General features: G+C 47.0%; 1 protein-coding gene across 9 annotated transcripts in view; it reads right to left on the reverse strand.

Moving 5' to 3' along the window:
• Positions 1 to 2,091: 2,091 nt before the first annotated feature.
• Positions 2,092 to 15,267, reverse strand: part of DYSF (dysferlin) — a 105,839-nt gene continuing 92,663 nt past the window's right edge. For all 9 annotated transcript variants that reach the window (XM_052780890.1, XM_052780886.1, XM_052780888.1 and 6 more), the window contains 5 exons: positions 11,982 to 12,081; positions 10,144 to 10,322; positions 9,333 to 9,442; positions 8,833 to 8,980; positions 2,092 to 2,936 (listed from right to left, as the gene is read on the reverse strand). In XM_052780890.1, the coding sequence (XP_052636850.1) occupies positions 2,898 to 2,936; positions 8,833 to 8,980; positions 9,333 to 9,442; positions 10,144 to 10,322; positions 11,982 to 12,081 (576 nt within the window). In that variant the 3' untranslated portion in view covers positions 2,092 to 2,897. The remainder of the gene's footprint in view (positions 2,937 to 8,832; positions 8,981 to 9,332; positions 9,443 to 10,143; positions 10,323 to 11,981; positions 12,082 to 15,267) is intronic.

The raw sequence follows: 15,267 nt of genomic DNA on the forward strand, positions 1-15,267 counted from the left end.
TTCAAACCTCTGAATAACAGGGAGCCACAGGGAATACTTTATATAGGTCCTGCCTCCTGGCTGGCTTTGGTGGAGAGCCATAACCAAGCTACAGAGGGCCCACAGTCAGGCAAACGGGTGGATGTGGCGGTTCAAGCAGCGATGCAAATGGGATTCAGTTGGTGTTTTCAGATGCTCAGACCTGCTTTTACCCACCCACGGAGTCCCAGGGAGTCTTCTTGGCATGAAAATTGGCCCTGCAGCCTGGACTGGGAGCCCAGAGGACTGCGTGTGGGGATGTAACCTTTTCCTTAGGCAGCTGGATGCCCTGGGTCCTGCTCTCCCATCACTGGTTTGTCAGGGAAGAGCTGCTGGTAAGTGCTGGGGAATAAAATGTGGTTTTTCACTGGGAGAGGTTCTGGAGAGGTAACACACAAATGTGTTTTGGTAGGGTTGCTTGCCTCTGCTGGGATAGACAGTGGTTGTTGTGATAGGATGGGTCATGAGCATCCAGATATAAGCAGCGTTTAGCATTCAAGCATGGGTCACTCATCATTTTGGGGCTCTTGGCACCACGATCTTGTTTCTGAAATAGGTAGGGGTCACAGAGCAATAATGCCAAGATGGGAAATTTCACAGTCTCTGCAAACCGAAGCAGGGAAGTGAAATCACGGGCCTGATTTCCACTGCGGATAGGAGAGCAAGGCATGCCAGCACTCAGCAAGACAGGCAGACACCTCTGTCGGCAGAGCTAGGTCATGGTGGAAGAGGTGCAAGGACCAACCACACCAACATTTTCATAAAATATAAACCCCAAAACTCATTAAGGTGCAAACACAAGCAACTTTTGTCATCAGCTCATCAGATCCTCAGGGAGAAAGCATTACGGAAAATTTGAGCAAGACCTGGTAGTTTGATAGTGGCTAATAAATGATGGTGTGGATGCAAATGAGGTTGGGAGGCTTCTAGGGAAAAACTGAACAAATGCAAAAAAAAAGCATTTAACTGTGCCGGTAAAATGAAACACCCAGCCCAGGGCGTGCAAGCCCAGAGCCGACTTCAGCGCTCAAGCTTTTGGGAAAGGGATGCTGGATCAGCCAAACCTCAGCAGCAAGGACAGGTTTTTATAGCTGCATGTTCTCCATGTCAAAGACACCCTCTTCACACATGGCAGTGAGCTGCCCTGGGCAATCTGGGTGCTGTTACAGTACTGAATAACAAGGGATTTAATGCTCAACACATTACATCCCAATCCAGCAAAGCAATTAGGCGTGTGCTTTTTTTCCCTGCCTTCTGCTAAGCACAGGCTTAAGTGCCTTGCTGGAGCAGGGCAGGAGCTTACATTAGCACAGTTTGTCCTGAAAAACTCCGATCCCCCAGGATCACTTTTCGCTGCTACTTGCTCTCACATGTCATGCTGAGTAGTAACAGCTCCAGGGGACAAATGAAACTGAGGAAGACGTGTCTCATCCTGCTGAAGGGCAGTGGGGAAAGATCGGTTCATCGTCAGAGGGACCGTAGCAAAAGCCATGCGGTGCCAGAGCAGCAGGACAGCTGTCTCTCAAAGGGACATTTGCTTTCATGCCTGATGCCCCTGTTCTGGGAGATGGTTCCTTGCAGGATGAATGGATGCAGGATGAAAATTTGAGGCTAATGCTGTTTTGATTAGCATCCCCTCATGACATGAGCCAGCACTACAAAACACTGGAAATCCCCTTAGACCATACCGCTCCGTCTGACTGCAGCGGCAGAGACAGACGGACAGGAGGAGGGAATAGAAAACAGCAGAAATGTCCCAACATTGCCATCCCAGTCCTGTCACAGCTGCCGTTTTCTCTGTGGGAGGCTGAGCAAGTCCTGCAGGATATGTCTCATCATAATTTGTTTGCAAAGCAGAAAGCAAACAAGCCTGCTTCCAAAGGTGCAGGTTATCTGCCTCATTAGCGCCCAGCAGCAGCGAGTTTTGCGGCTTACATTGCAGTCTGGTTTGTACTGTTTTGCTTAAGCATGTTTGGGAGCACAGGAGAAAAAAGACTACTACGTTCACTGAACTGTGGCTGCAGGGGTTGCGTATAGCAGGAGAGGAGAAAAGCAAAGTCCATGCGCACTGCTTTGGTTTTGAAGGGAGGCATGTGGGACTGTAGAGGTGAAAGTGCAGCTCAGAGGGGAAACCGAGCTCCAAAAAACATGAGCCAGACTGCACAGTCCTTCATGAGTGCAAAATTCAATAGGAGTTTTGAGTTAGAAATTACCACCAACTCCTGCCCAGTTTTTGCATCTCGGCCTTTTCCCTGGGTCCTGTATCTTGTGGGTTTTGCTCTCTTTGGAAAGGCAATGTATCAGCCCAGGGTATCAGGCTGTGCAGCACGTTTCGTCCTCAGTAGACTTTATACATAAGAAACCAGGTAATACACATTGCACGGCAAAGGAAAACGGAGGCTTGTTCAGAGTGCAAAGAAAAGTGTGCTCAGAACCTGAGAGATTTTGGCTTGCACGTGCTGCCTATGCCAGCAGCCTGCAACTCCTCTGCTAATGTCTGCAGCATCTTTGTACACTCACAGACTATATATGAAAAGGTCCTTTTCTCCCCCACCCTTTTCAGTTTTGCACTGGTATTCAAGCTTTACAAATCAGAGCAGCTTAACAAAAGGAAAAAAAAAAGACAGACAAAGAAGTAAAATAAGGAATATTTCGGAGTAGGTATTGTTTACATGCTGCTTCCGAGGTGAGTGCTGTAGGTGGGATTCTGCATACTGCATCAGGGTAAGTTGTATCTTCATTTTAGCAGCAGCCTAGGGCCTGAGCAAGGCTGTTCATTCTCCATCTCCATCTGCAGATGTGATCCAGTGCAGAGCCACAACTTTCTTCCAAAATCCCCAGGCAGGCACCGGACCTTTCAGGCGTTTTCCAGCACAGCTTCAGTTGAAAGGTTTCACCAGTTTCATAGCAGCATAGTTCTAGAGGGATGGAAAAACAAGGAGAGAATAAAAAGCTGATTTGAAGCAGGTACAGCAGGGTGGCATCTGGAGGTTAAAGGATTTGGGGGGGGCATAGCACAGAACTGCAGATGGGGCTGCATTCAGGACAGGCATGATGGCCAAGCTCCAAGCCCCGGTCTGCAGAGGCAGGCAAGCAAAAAGTGCATTCCCACTAGCAAGGACAGTAGAAGCCCAAGACACATGAGAAAGCAAGTCTTGCCTTCTTCCAGTAGAGGCTACTGGTCACAAGCACCAAGCAGTGAGCACCAGAAGTCACTCCTGGACTTTGATTGCTCCTTCCACCAGGTTTTGTGATAAATTTCGACCTCTTCATACCCTCATAAGAAATTTGGCACCTCCCCACCAGCACCATCCCAGTGCCCACAGGCTTTTCTTGCAGGTGAGGAGACACGTCCAGCTCTTTGCTGAGCTGCTGCAGCCTCCCCCTCCCCTCTGGCTCCCCGTGCCCCTTCCCCTCCGCTCTCTCGTCGTGCTGCTCCCCCACAAACCCTGAGGCTGTACTGACTACCCATGCCCTGACCTCGCATCCTTATGGCTCCTTCTCCCCACGATCCCCCCCAAAACCAGTGACCTCCTCTGCTCTGCCTGTTGGGTTGGACCCTTTGGAAAGGGGCCCCGGTCCCCGAGCATCCACCAAGCTGGGCCATGATGTTTTCTGGAGAGCTCTGCTTTCCACGGGCCAAAACCTGCGCCCAGGATCACACCAGCCATCACCTGGTCTGAACAGCACCAGGACAGGACTCGAGCCCTGCCCCATCCTGATTTAGTCTCTTAGTGCAAACCCAGCCTGCAGGTCCATGGACTACCTCCAAAAAAATCTGCCAAAGGCAATCAAGAAAGGCAAACCTATTTTTTCTCTGCCTTTTCTGCATCCCTTAACACCTCAGCCATCTGTTTCAGCATCAGCATTTGGTGTGGGTTTTGTTCCCAGGAGCAGACACCCCAGGGAAGACCTTCCTGTGCCTGTTTTCTGGGATCTCTACTGTCCCTGTTATTGCACGGTGAACTATGGGGCTGCCATGGAAAATGAGGCGTCACAGTATTTTAGCTTAATATACGTGCAATTCCCTCTTTGAAAGAAGATGACAGCACTGTGAAAAAGAATAAGCTGTGTAAACGCTGCTTATCAAGACCACAATGAAAATACAGACGGAGATGCATGCTTAGGTCATTTGGAGAGAACTATATTTAATGTAGCTCTGATTCAAACCCCCATGACCACATACTAGCCAGTTTGGAAGTCCCTCCCAAGCATATTGAATTTAATTGGTACAGGATGTTCTATCGCTCTGTCACTTGAAAAAAACAACTTTGGAACAAAGCATAGTGCTAGTTACCAGTAAGATCTTTGGAGGAACGGTGGAAAAAAGAAAAAAAAACAAAACACAACAAAAGTAAAGTCTGACCAAAGGCATCTTGATAAATTACAACGTGTAGCAAATTATAAGGCAGTTTGCCAACTGAGGATTTCTAATAATGCCATAAATCAAGCAAGCAAAGTTAGGGCAGTTTACCAGAAGTCATTAGAAAAGCCTCCAGTGACATATAACCTTTGAATTAATTACCAATCCATTTGTCTTTCAGAGTCTATCCTCCAAAATACTCCTTTTTTTTTTATGATTTGACTGGTTGCATTCTGGAGGGTAGCAAGTTTTCTGTCCAGCTATGAATTTGTATTAACAAAGTGTTGAAAGCCAAGCAGGATTATCAATCAGCACAGAACGCGAGCTGTAATTAGAATTAATGGCAATGGAAGCAACGCTGGGCTTGCAGAACACAAACAGAGCTTTAAAAGGTAGTAAACATTTTCATGGTGCTGCAAAGCAGAGCTGACTCCAGCTGGAAGCAGCGTTACATTTTTCTATGGTGGTAGCCACTAAAATCTTTACAATAATCACTGCTTCAGAGAGATAACTTCACCGCCGTATTCCCTACGCGTTATGGATGCAGAAACCCAGGCTGGGCTTTTATAACCTTTTCTTCTGACCTTGTGTCTACCCCAAGACTTTCATTCAACCGTTCCCATAGCAGAAGGCAGAGCTCTTATCAGCTATGGCAATGTCAGATGAAAAGTCCATCAAAGTCCCTGGACCTTTCCAAAAAGCCCCACAGCGTGCCATAAATGAGCACTGCTGGACAGGAGCATAGGGTGGAACCAGAGCATATCTTGTAGAAAGACATTCAATCTCGATACATGGACTCCCCGAGCAATGATGAATTTACCACAGCCTCTGGCAAATTGTTCCAATGGTTAATTACCCTTCGTCTCAAAAATTAGCATCCTATTTCCACTGGAATAGTTCCTCTAACTTCAACATCCAGCTACTGGATCTCATTATACTTTCGTCTGTTGTTTAAGGAGTCTTCTGATGTCAAGTTAAATCTAAGGACTGTCTAAGGAAATCATATAGGAAATATCCAGGGAATGCTGTTCCCAGAGTCCTAGCTTGTACAGACCATAATGACAACCACTCTGCAAAGAAAGCTAAGGCAAACCAGCCAGTAATCTGATACTAAGACTGGGTGGAAGAGCCCAAGTAAAAAAATGGAGAACCTCAGAATATCAGATTTTTCAACATTTTTTCCCATTTTTGTAAAACTAGACAACTTTTTTTGTGGAAATTTGCAATACCGTGCAGTTTTCCACCCAAAACCAAAAGGCTTTTCAGTTGGAAATGGTCTCTCACCCACTAAAACAACTTGCTTTGTAAACAGTTGCACTAATGATGATTTCTTATGGATTTGTGCCTAAATTTCCTGTACTGCCATACTCCCAGCTCCCCACAAATCCTGATGAACCTCCACGTCATCCTGAAGCACTTCCAGACCCTTCCCCTCTTCTGCAGGCCTCCCCTTGATCCTCCCAGGGACCCCAGATCCCACTGGGGCAGCCACAGCACATTCCCTGGCTGGAAAACAACTGCTGATTGCACAAAGCTCTCCTGGGAAAGAGACTCTGAAGAGGACCCAAGAGGAGGAATGGGAAGATCTTTATTCCAGCCCGTGATCCATCACACGTACTCTGTGTCCTGAGGACAGCAGAAGCACAAAGGCACCACATCTTCAAAGGTTTCCGATTCCATGAAGTAGCTCTAAAGGCTATTTTGCAGAATATTCTGCAATATAGCCTCTAGAAAATACTTCCCAGGGGTGTAAAGCATTTTTTGATAGGTATTCTGAACAAGACCAAGCCATTGGCTTCTTCATTCACAGAGAAGCCTGAGCTTTTGGGAACCAATGTTTTTGGGCACTACTGTTGGGAACCACAGACAGCCCTTCACCGTTTCGGGTGGAAGCACACAACTTTCAAATGGAACATTTGCTCTTACTCTCCAGCTACTCTGACCACAAAGCTGGGACTGTGGTTGGAAGCTTTCGGCACTGTATGGGGAATAGAAATAAATAAAGAAAAATCCCATTTTTATACCAAGAGCCAATGAAAATGCCCTGGGTTCATTTTCAGGGGAGATTCCTGTCTGTCTGTGATGGAGGGTGACCTACGCAGGGTTAGCTCAGCTCATGGACCATTAAGTTTCCCAGGGCATATTGTGGACAGATATTTCTCAGGTAAAAGATTTCTTCCTTCGGTATCCTCAGGCAGAGTCCAAACAGGATAAGATTTGGAGCCAGGGCTCAGACTTCTCTGGCAGCATCTCGTACGTGGTACACAATGCTGCCAGGTGGAGAGCCTGTGCGCAGGCAGGGGCATTCAATCTGCAGGCAGGGACATTCAGACTGCAGGCAGGGACATTCAGACTGCAGGCAGGTCCCAAGGCTCCTGCTGAGCCAAGGACCAGCTGCTGAAAAGCAATGACCAGAAGGACCCTGGAGGTCCCAGTGGAGGTCCCAGTGGAGGTCCCAACAAGCAGAAAGCTGTGGAAGAGCTCTTCATGCAAGGCCATAGCTAAAAGGGCAACAGAAGCAGGAAAATAGTAACTTCACCTCTGTTTGCCCCCCCTTAGCACCCCTGTATCCCTGTTCCTTACCCTCTGCCTGCTCAGACTGATGGTCCATGTGCCCTCACAGGATTCCCTTGAGGCTTCCCTCCCATGACGCATCCCTTTGCCCAGGATGAGAGGGGCAGAAGACACACAAAACCCCTCTACCTGCGGCATGGGACCTCGAAACTGCACGTGTAGTGGCAAGATTACATATACAGTGCTAAATGCAGCAAGGTCCTTATTTTAAATGGGACCTGATGGTGCTCCTGGCACACAAATCAGAACAGAAGTGAGGAAGGATTGTTTTTCCATGCATTTAATCAGGGATGTAACGGTGAGCCCTGCCAAAGGTCAGGATGCCAGGGGCATCCTTCATAGCAAGCCATCACCAGCACGATTGCCAAATTTAGTGCCTGATGAAACGGGTAAGGAACTAAATCTCCAAGTAGATACAGAACCAGTGACCTCAAAAATCTAAGGGAAGCTGGCCAAATATATAAAAACAGAAAAATTCCATGAAACATGGCCTTACTTTTTCAAAATATGACTAAAAATTGACCTGACCAAAATGAAATTAAATACAACAACATTTAGCTAGGAAACAGGGAAAAATCCCAAGTAATAATGAGTGTAAATCAATATTTATAGTTTGCGAATATTTTCTCCTCTCAATCCTGTTTTTATATGATACCACTGGAACAAAGGCAAAGCCACTTGCATCTTCAGGGAAACACTGAGTTCTTGGTCGAAAAGGCTTGGTTTCTGCTACTTGACATAAAGGGGAGTCTCCAGGAATGGCTCCGAGTACAGGGCAGGGAGGAGGCAATTCAGCACAAATCTGCACTTGCACAATTATTTCCTCCTTCATACTACTTAGCACCTCCGGAATCATTTCTCCAGCAGAAGTATCCCAGCCCTTCCCATGGATACAAGGATAGAGAGATGGGGAGAGACATGATCTAATCCCATCCCCTTTTTTCTCAACAGGAACAAACGAGCATGCACGACTTCAAATCATCTGAAAGTGATTACGATGGCAAGGAGAAATTCCACACCTCGCTTTTCGGTTGCACATTGCAAGCACACAAAGCCATCTGCAAAAGGCAGCCACATTCTCTCACATGAAGTTATAAATTACTCCAATGAGTTATTTTATGAAAAAAAAAGTCATATACAAGGAGCAGAATTTGTTAAGTGCTGGAAAGAGAGAGGCGGGTCATTTTTCTTATCAGTCTGAGAGGAGGGGAAATGGCATCCAAGAGCTGGTATGAATTATTCCAGTGCTGTAGAAACAGAGGAGGATACAAAACCCCATCCTAAGCCAAACTGGAAGGCCAGGACTCCATTATTTATTTATTTTGTTTTGTCAGTGGAACTGACAGTAAGGCAAGAAAAAGCCACTTTCTTGATTAATGAGGTGAAAACCCTCCCCTTCACTTCAGACATTACATTGGTATAACGTGCTCCAAGCCTTGATAACAAGAGACAGGGCTGCCCAAACACCCCTAAACTCCCTGCATCTTTAAACAATTACAGACCGATGCGTTTTTTGCCACTACTCAGCCCTGTAAAATGTGTGCGTTTCTAATTAGGCTGCGTGTTTGTCAGGGATTTTCCCACCAACCCTGCAAGACCTCCGACATCAGCTGCTCGAACCTCTCTGAAAACAATCAATTAACGTCACAATTAATGGGCACAAAGAGGCGTGAGTCTGTAGCAGAGACCAGAAACGCAGACTCTCTTTTTGACCCACCATGGTCCACCCGGTTGTTCCTCAGGGACAAGCATGGGACTTTGCAGCCACGTGCACTGGGACCATCCCTGTCCCCACAGAGGCAAGTCAGCCACAGAGACCCGGGGGAACACCTAAGACCTTGGTCAGCCCGCCCTGTCCTCTCCCACCCCCGTCATACCGGGAAGGCGTAGATGAAGATTCCCAGGAAGAGCAGCAAAACGAAGAGCACGATGGCCAGGATAACCACCCACTTGTACCGCCGCCACAGGATGTACTTCAGGGTCTTGTACGGGGAGGTGAACCATAGGAAGGAGGTCTCCGGGCGCCTGGAGCCGAACAAAGTTGAGGTCACTTCTGAGTTTCACAGTGGTTTCACCCTCCTGGATCCCCAACCCCATGAGTATGCCCTGCTGTAACAAGCTGGCTGCTCACCCTGCAAACCCACATCCCTCTGGGTGGACCATATCAAATGGCCTTCTCGGTGGTCCAGACCAGCCTCCCAGCCACCCTGGGTTGTCTCAGCTCATACGATCTGAGCATCAGCAGCTCAAAAACAGAGCCTACACGGGAGGAAGCCCACTGCAGACAGCAGACCTCAAACTGGGAACCCAGATTTTCAGTTTGCCCCTTGAGAACTTTGTGCCCTGGTGGTTACTTTTCCACTCAGGATGTTCTTACTTGGGGTCCTCCAGCTTGGGGTTCATATTTGGCTCATCCCGACCCACGCCAGCTGGCCGCTCTTCATGCTCTTGTTCTGCCACAATTTCCAAAGTCATTTCCAATTTGCCCTGCGTGGGTTAAACAAAAACAAACTTGTAAACAACAAAAAAAAAAAGGCCGGGGGGGAGAGGTGAGAAATGAATGTGTGATGCAAAACACTGTTTGGGGAAAGAAAAACTACTTTGAGCATAACCCAACCACTACCAACAAGGACCATGAGGAACCCAGTAAGAGTGGATTTCATACAGATCCCTCACCTGCCCACTACAATGTTCTCAGCGGATACTCCAGGACATCTCAAATGTCACTGACACCCAAGTTTAGCCAACCAACTCAGGGGTCTTTTGTTGAATGACTTAATTCACTGCCTGGACTCCCTTACCTGTATTGAACACTTGCCAAAGACCTGAACAGGAGCCCAGACACTTATATTTAAATATATCAGTCTGACAGCTGGAACCTTTCCCTGGTACTTGTCACAACACAATATCATTAAGAATAGATGTGATACAGAGTCAAATTAGGTGGCACATTCCAAAAACCACAGCGAAAATCCCACAGAACAAATAATTTCTGAGGCACCTGCACGGCGCTGGACAAATCCTGGAAAACATACAGCTGACAAATGCTGGTCCAGTTTGTCAAATTTGCAGCCCAAGACTCCATTTCTTGCCCTGACCCTGGCATCCTGCACGTGCCTGGCCCAGCCACGTCCCTGCTTAGTGCTTTGAGTGAGTCCCCAAGAGAACACGTGAAGAGGCCACCTTACCGCCAAGATCTTCTTTTGATCCTGCTCAGCAACACAGGGCCACCATCCCTTGACAGTTTTCTGCTCAAAGAGCGACACAAAGCGACCTGAAGACAAGGTCTCATCTACTAGCTCTAAGGAGCACTTCTCAGCGGTCTTGGCAGGTTTGGGCATCCTGTTGAGATCCATCTGAATGGAGCCTGCAGGGAGGAACGTTACTGGGAAGACATCTTGGTGTAACAGGTCCTTAAAAGGTGGACTCTTTCCCTGAAGAAATATTCACTCAGGGAGCTTGGGCAGACACCCACATAGCAAAGGGGAGAGCAGGCTCAAGTGTGGCCCTATTTCCAAGCGTAGCGCTGGTTTTAGCCGGTGGCTCTTCCTAGGAATTGAGCGCTTGGTATCACCATTGTGCTTAGGAAGACCTGAGCCATGAAGTCCTTCTAGAAGATGCTGCAAAATATCTGCTGAGTTACGCAACTATATCATTGGATGGATGATTTGCACTGAAGTCAACCAGGCAGGCTGAGATTTTTAATGCAGACTAAGAGATTTACATGAAACTCAAATTGTACACACCCAGAGCGCAGTCCGTATAAGAGCATCGGGTAGGAGGCTTGCAGATCTCCAAACAGGCTACTTTATTGGCCCACCCAGGTGAGTAATTGCAGCAGGATACAAGAAGGATATCCCACAAAATTGATAGCTTCCTTCTCAGACAGAGTGATCCAGTAATTAGCACATTTATCTAGCCTTTAGGAAATCTGAGCTCAATTCTCCAAGTGTTAGTTGAAAGTGCCTGCATTTAATTTACATTGCTACACCAAACTACCTTACAGTTGGGACTGGCCAAGAATGTACACAAGGTCTGGTCCTGTGGCTCAGCTGAGGGACAGCAGCTTTTTACGCAGCTGTGGACGACTCACATTCAATATCGTGCTTGTATTTGTAGCTTTGCTGTGCCACAGATTCTTGCAACCAGTGACAATGACAGCACAGATCAGGTTTGCTGTGAAACACTTTTGAAGTCCATTGATGAAAAGTGCTTTACAAAAGCCAAAGACCACTTTTATTTGCTGGAATTTGCAAAGAATTAATGTTGGCAGTCAAGAGCTCCTGAGGTACAGAGCCAGAGCTGGAAAACACACCTTGGAGAAGTTATTTCGGCACTCAGCCTAGGTAATTAATCAAAGACAGGATTTAAAAGGATCTTGATCACATACTTCCTCAGTGAAGCTTTTGATATTTGAATTTTTTTTAGTGGCAAAAAGAGAGGTCAAACAAGATCCAACCAAAAAAACCCATAATGCTGGAGCCTCCAGCTTCTGCAGATGATCTGCTGTATGGCTCTGCTATCATTCCTGTCAGAAGTTTTTGTTTTATTTTTTTTCTTGACCTAAAACTAGATCTCTGAGGATGATAAATGAGGCTAGCACTGAAAAAGACAAGTGTTGGACTGAGTTGTGTTCATGTCTAAACATCCCAGGTAAGGCAAGGCAGGTCAGTGATCCTGCCTGGTGCTCTCAGCTCAAATACACAGTTAGCCCTGATGAGCACATTCCAGCACAGACTCAGATGAGTCACGGGGAATTGGGGCCTTCCTGGAAGGTGGTGGCTCTGTTGGATTTGATGATGTTCTCAACACTGTCAGCCCAGGAACAGGCTGCTGCAGGCTGAGACTGGAAATCTGCCTAATACAAACCACTTATCATCAGTCCTGAACTTACGCTGACACTGAATCCTGTTCAGTGGCTTAAACTGGCCTTGTTACACTTTCTTCGTAACCCGAAAGGATTCAATAATTTTTTCCTCCTTGTCTGCATCAGCAGGGATGGAGCTAAAAACCTCTCCCCACTTACCCAGGTAGTCATCAAAAGAGAACTTGTCATTGTCCCAGATCTGGAAGATAAGCTGTGGTGGAATCTTGTTTTCTGTCTTGTCCAAGCTCCAGAAGTGCTCCTAAAATCACACCGGAAAAGAAACCAAGGAAAAATAAAAGGCTCGTTAGTGGAAGTGGGCAGAGCCTGGCTACTCTCATCTCTCAGCAGTGGAAGTCCTGTAACATAGAGCTCTTGGTGTGTCCTGCTCCAGTTCTGCAGGGACAGAGCCACAGGAGGACAGCACTGGCTCTGGCCAGTTCTTGGACAAGGATGCTCAGTGGAAAACCCAAGATGCTTCCGGAAGGTGAGTCGGCATCTATTTGTGCCTCAATTTAGTGACAGTATTTTAGCAAACAGGCACTGTGAGGTTGCAAATAGGATCTTTTGGAGTGACAGCATCATATTCACATGATGTAGATGAGGGTGACTCTCCAAGGTGAAGAGAGCAACAAGTATTGAGTACCAGTGCTGCCAAACTTCACCTTCCTCTTAATTAATGGAAAAATACAGGAAAAACACTTAAATTAGCACTTATGGTAGGCAATTCAAATAAATCCCTTCCCCTTCTGCCCACCTCTCACCCCAGCTCTGCCAGCAGCCAGACCCCTGCACAAGTCTGGATCCACCATGCTCTGATCTGCTGCCAGATCTATCCTAAGCAGTTTGTCGATTCGAGACCAGCAAACACCTCTACCACCTGTAGGTGACCTGTGACTCCCAAGTTTACTTACTAAACATGAATTTTGTAAAGAAAGAGACTGGTGCTTTCATAGCAGCTCACTGTGCGGTGGGTTCCTCAGTTCTTAGATGACTTTGTTCATCTTTTCTGCACATCTCCAAGGTTTTCTTTCTCAGGATAGGTAAATGCTAGAGTTGGACGTGGTATCCCAGTAAAACTGCTGCTAATATTACACTGGGCTGCTGCCAAGCTGCATACATGCTTGCCATATTTATTAGTACATCGAAGTTCAAGAAAGGAGAGATTCAGAGCACCAGCAAGCAGTGATGACCAGAGCCTGGCTCCCTGTAAACCAATCAAGCAGTGGCACTGTGACACCTGATTTCCATCCTTATAACGGAGATCTGTCACTGTCTATATGCCCTTCTCATTTCTATTAGATGGGCAATTTTTTGTCTATTCCCTGCCACTAGAGCTGCTGTGACAACCTGTGGAAAGGTTTTGCAGCGGTCCCAGAAGCCTATTTACAAAGCACCTGGAATAAAAATTACGCCGTGAGCATCCCTTGCGATTATCATCATTTACCAAGCCCTTGTGCAGTGCAGCAGCTATCATCCATCAGTTCTGCAACCTGGCCACAGGAATAAGGAATAGACACTGCCTGGGAGAGAGCATCCATGTGGGAGCTCAGCAATAGGATGAGGCAGCAATTTCTGCTACCTGCAGAGGAGATGATTTACAAAACACTCACCCATGAGAAGTCTGCAACTGCAGCGGCCCGGTTACTACAGTGGATAGGTCAACAGCAAGGCAGATGGTCTGCCTTCTGGATAGTCAGACCAACACTCCCCAAAAAGCCAGTAAGGGGGAACACTTAAATTAGACTTCTGTAACAAGGAGGGTTTGAATCCCATTACTGTGACAATGAGCTTGCGGTCACATCATTATAATATATGGTGGATATGTGCCCATGCCACAAAATTTGCTATTTATGTGGTTGCAACCAGTAATATTTCCCAACAGGGATCTAATACCACTTTTGGGATGCCACAAGATGCCTGAGAGTTAGGACTAAGAAGTGTTAGAACCGAAGGAGAGAGACAGAGACGCACAAAAAGCCGAGGTCTTGTTATTTCTGGCTCCAGCCAAGGCTTGCAAAGAGGAGGCAGAGTCACGACCGGTGTCTACTGACAGCACAGGCTCAGAGGTGTGTCCTGTGGGCAATGCCTCCTGCCGCACTCTTGCAACATGGCAGTATCATAAACGGAACAGATTTAATTAAAACCAGGAAACTTCAGCATTATTCATGACACATACGTAGCACCATAAATTCACTGTGGTGGCTACAAGACTCTGATTCATTATATCGTGCAATATTAAAAAAAAGGAGGAAAAAAAAGAATGTGTCACACTCCATAAGAACATAAATATTCAAGCAGGGAGACTGTGGGCACTTAAATCCCATTGAAACTGGTTTCACTTTAAGAGATCACCCTGGACGGTTATATTTCAATTTAGCTCCGTTCCCCGCCTTGCTTTGGAAAAACATGCCAGCATTTTTGCAATGGAGCATTTTATTTATGCATTTTAAATATTTTATAATCTAGAAAAATAAAATAAAGTCAATGGAAACTTCCATCTCTGCCCCTCTGCTAACTGCAATGTATTAAAATGTATGTTTATCCAAGGCGGGGGGGATGTTTTCCCAGCTAATAAGTCATTTTAAATTAAAACTGCTAAAAAGGGAAAGAGCTTATGGGGATTCTTCCCTTTCCCATATATTGGTTGGGTCCTGCACTGCAGAAGGGTTGTTAGTCATCCAGAGAAGAAGGCCTCCAGGAACCACGTACCCATGCCTAAAGAAGAAGGCGGCCAGATGACCTCCCCATGGGTTGGAAAGGTTCATCTGGGGTCTGCGAGATGGAGGAAGACCCATCTCCCATGGTGTGCACCACAGACAGACACCACAGGCTCCTTCTAATTGCCCCTTGCTGGGGCAATTCAGGCATCCCCATCTATGCTCAGCTTGGAAGAGGATGAAACATGTCCTCCAGGTGCCTCTCCCTCTCCAGGGATAACTAACGTCCCTGGCTCAGAAGCAGATTTCACCACGTCTGCATTCATCAGACGTGTTCATGCTCCAGGAGCGTTGCTATGCTGCTGCCTGGGTTGAAGCACCTCTCCAAGCACGTGTCGGACCTTCTCTTTGCACCGTCCCATCCACCTGAAGTTGAACATGAGCAAAACTTCGCACCTGAGCAGCCCCTCCGAAAGGGAGGTGTGGGGATGGCAGCTCTGCTCTCTGGCAAAGGTACTGCCTGCTGGAAGAACCAGTCCCGTGGGTGCCCTGATGGGGAAAGAGGAGGAACCGGGAAAAGGAGCAGGCTGTTGTGAGACCCAAATTACTGCCCCAGTCTCTGAGCTGCTGCAGCAATCCCCCTTCTCTTGGTGGGTTCCTTCCCCATCTGTGATGCTGGCCGAGCTGTCCTGGGACAGGAGGAGAGCACCTTGGACCCGGTGCTGCAGTGCCTTATGGTCACCTCTCACACAATAAAACATCAACTGGATAAGTGTCCCCCAGGACTG

Source organism: Harpia harpyja, chromosome 2, assembly GCF_026419915.1.
Source record: "Harpia harpyja isolate bHarHar1 chromosome 2, bHarHar1 primary haplotype, whole genome shotgun sequence".
In the NCBI taxonomy this organism is placed as follows: Eukaryota; Metazoa; Chordata; class Aves; order Accipitriformes; family Accipitridae; genus Harpia; species Harpia harpyja.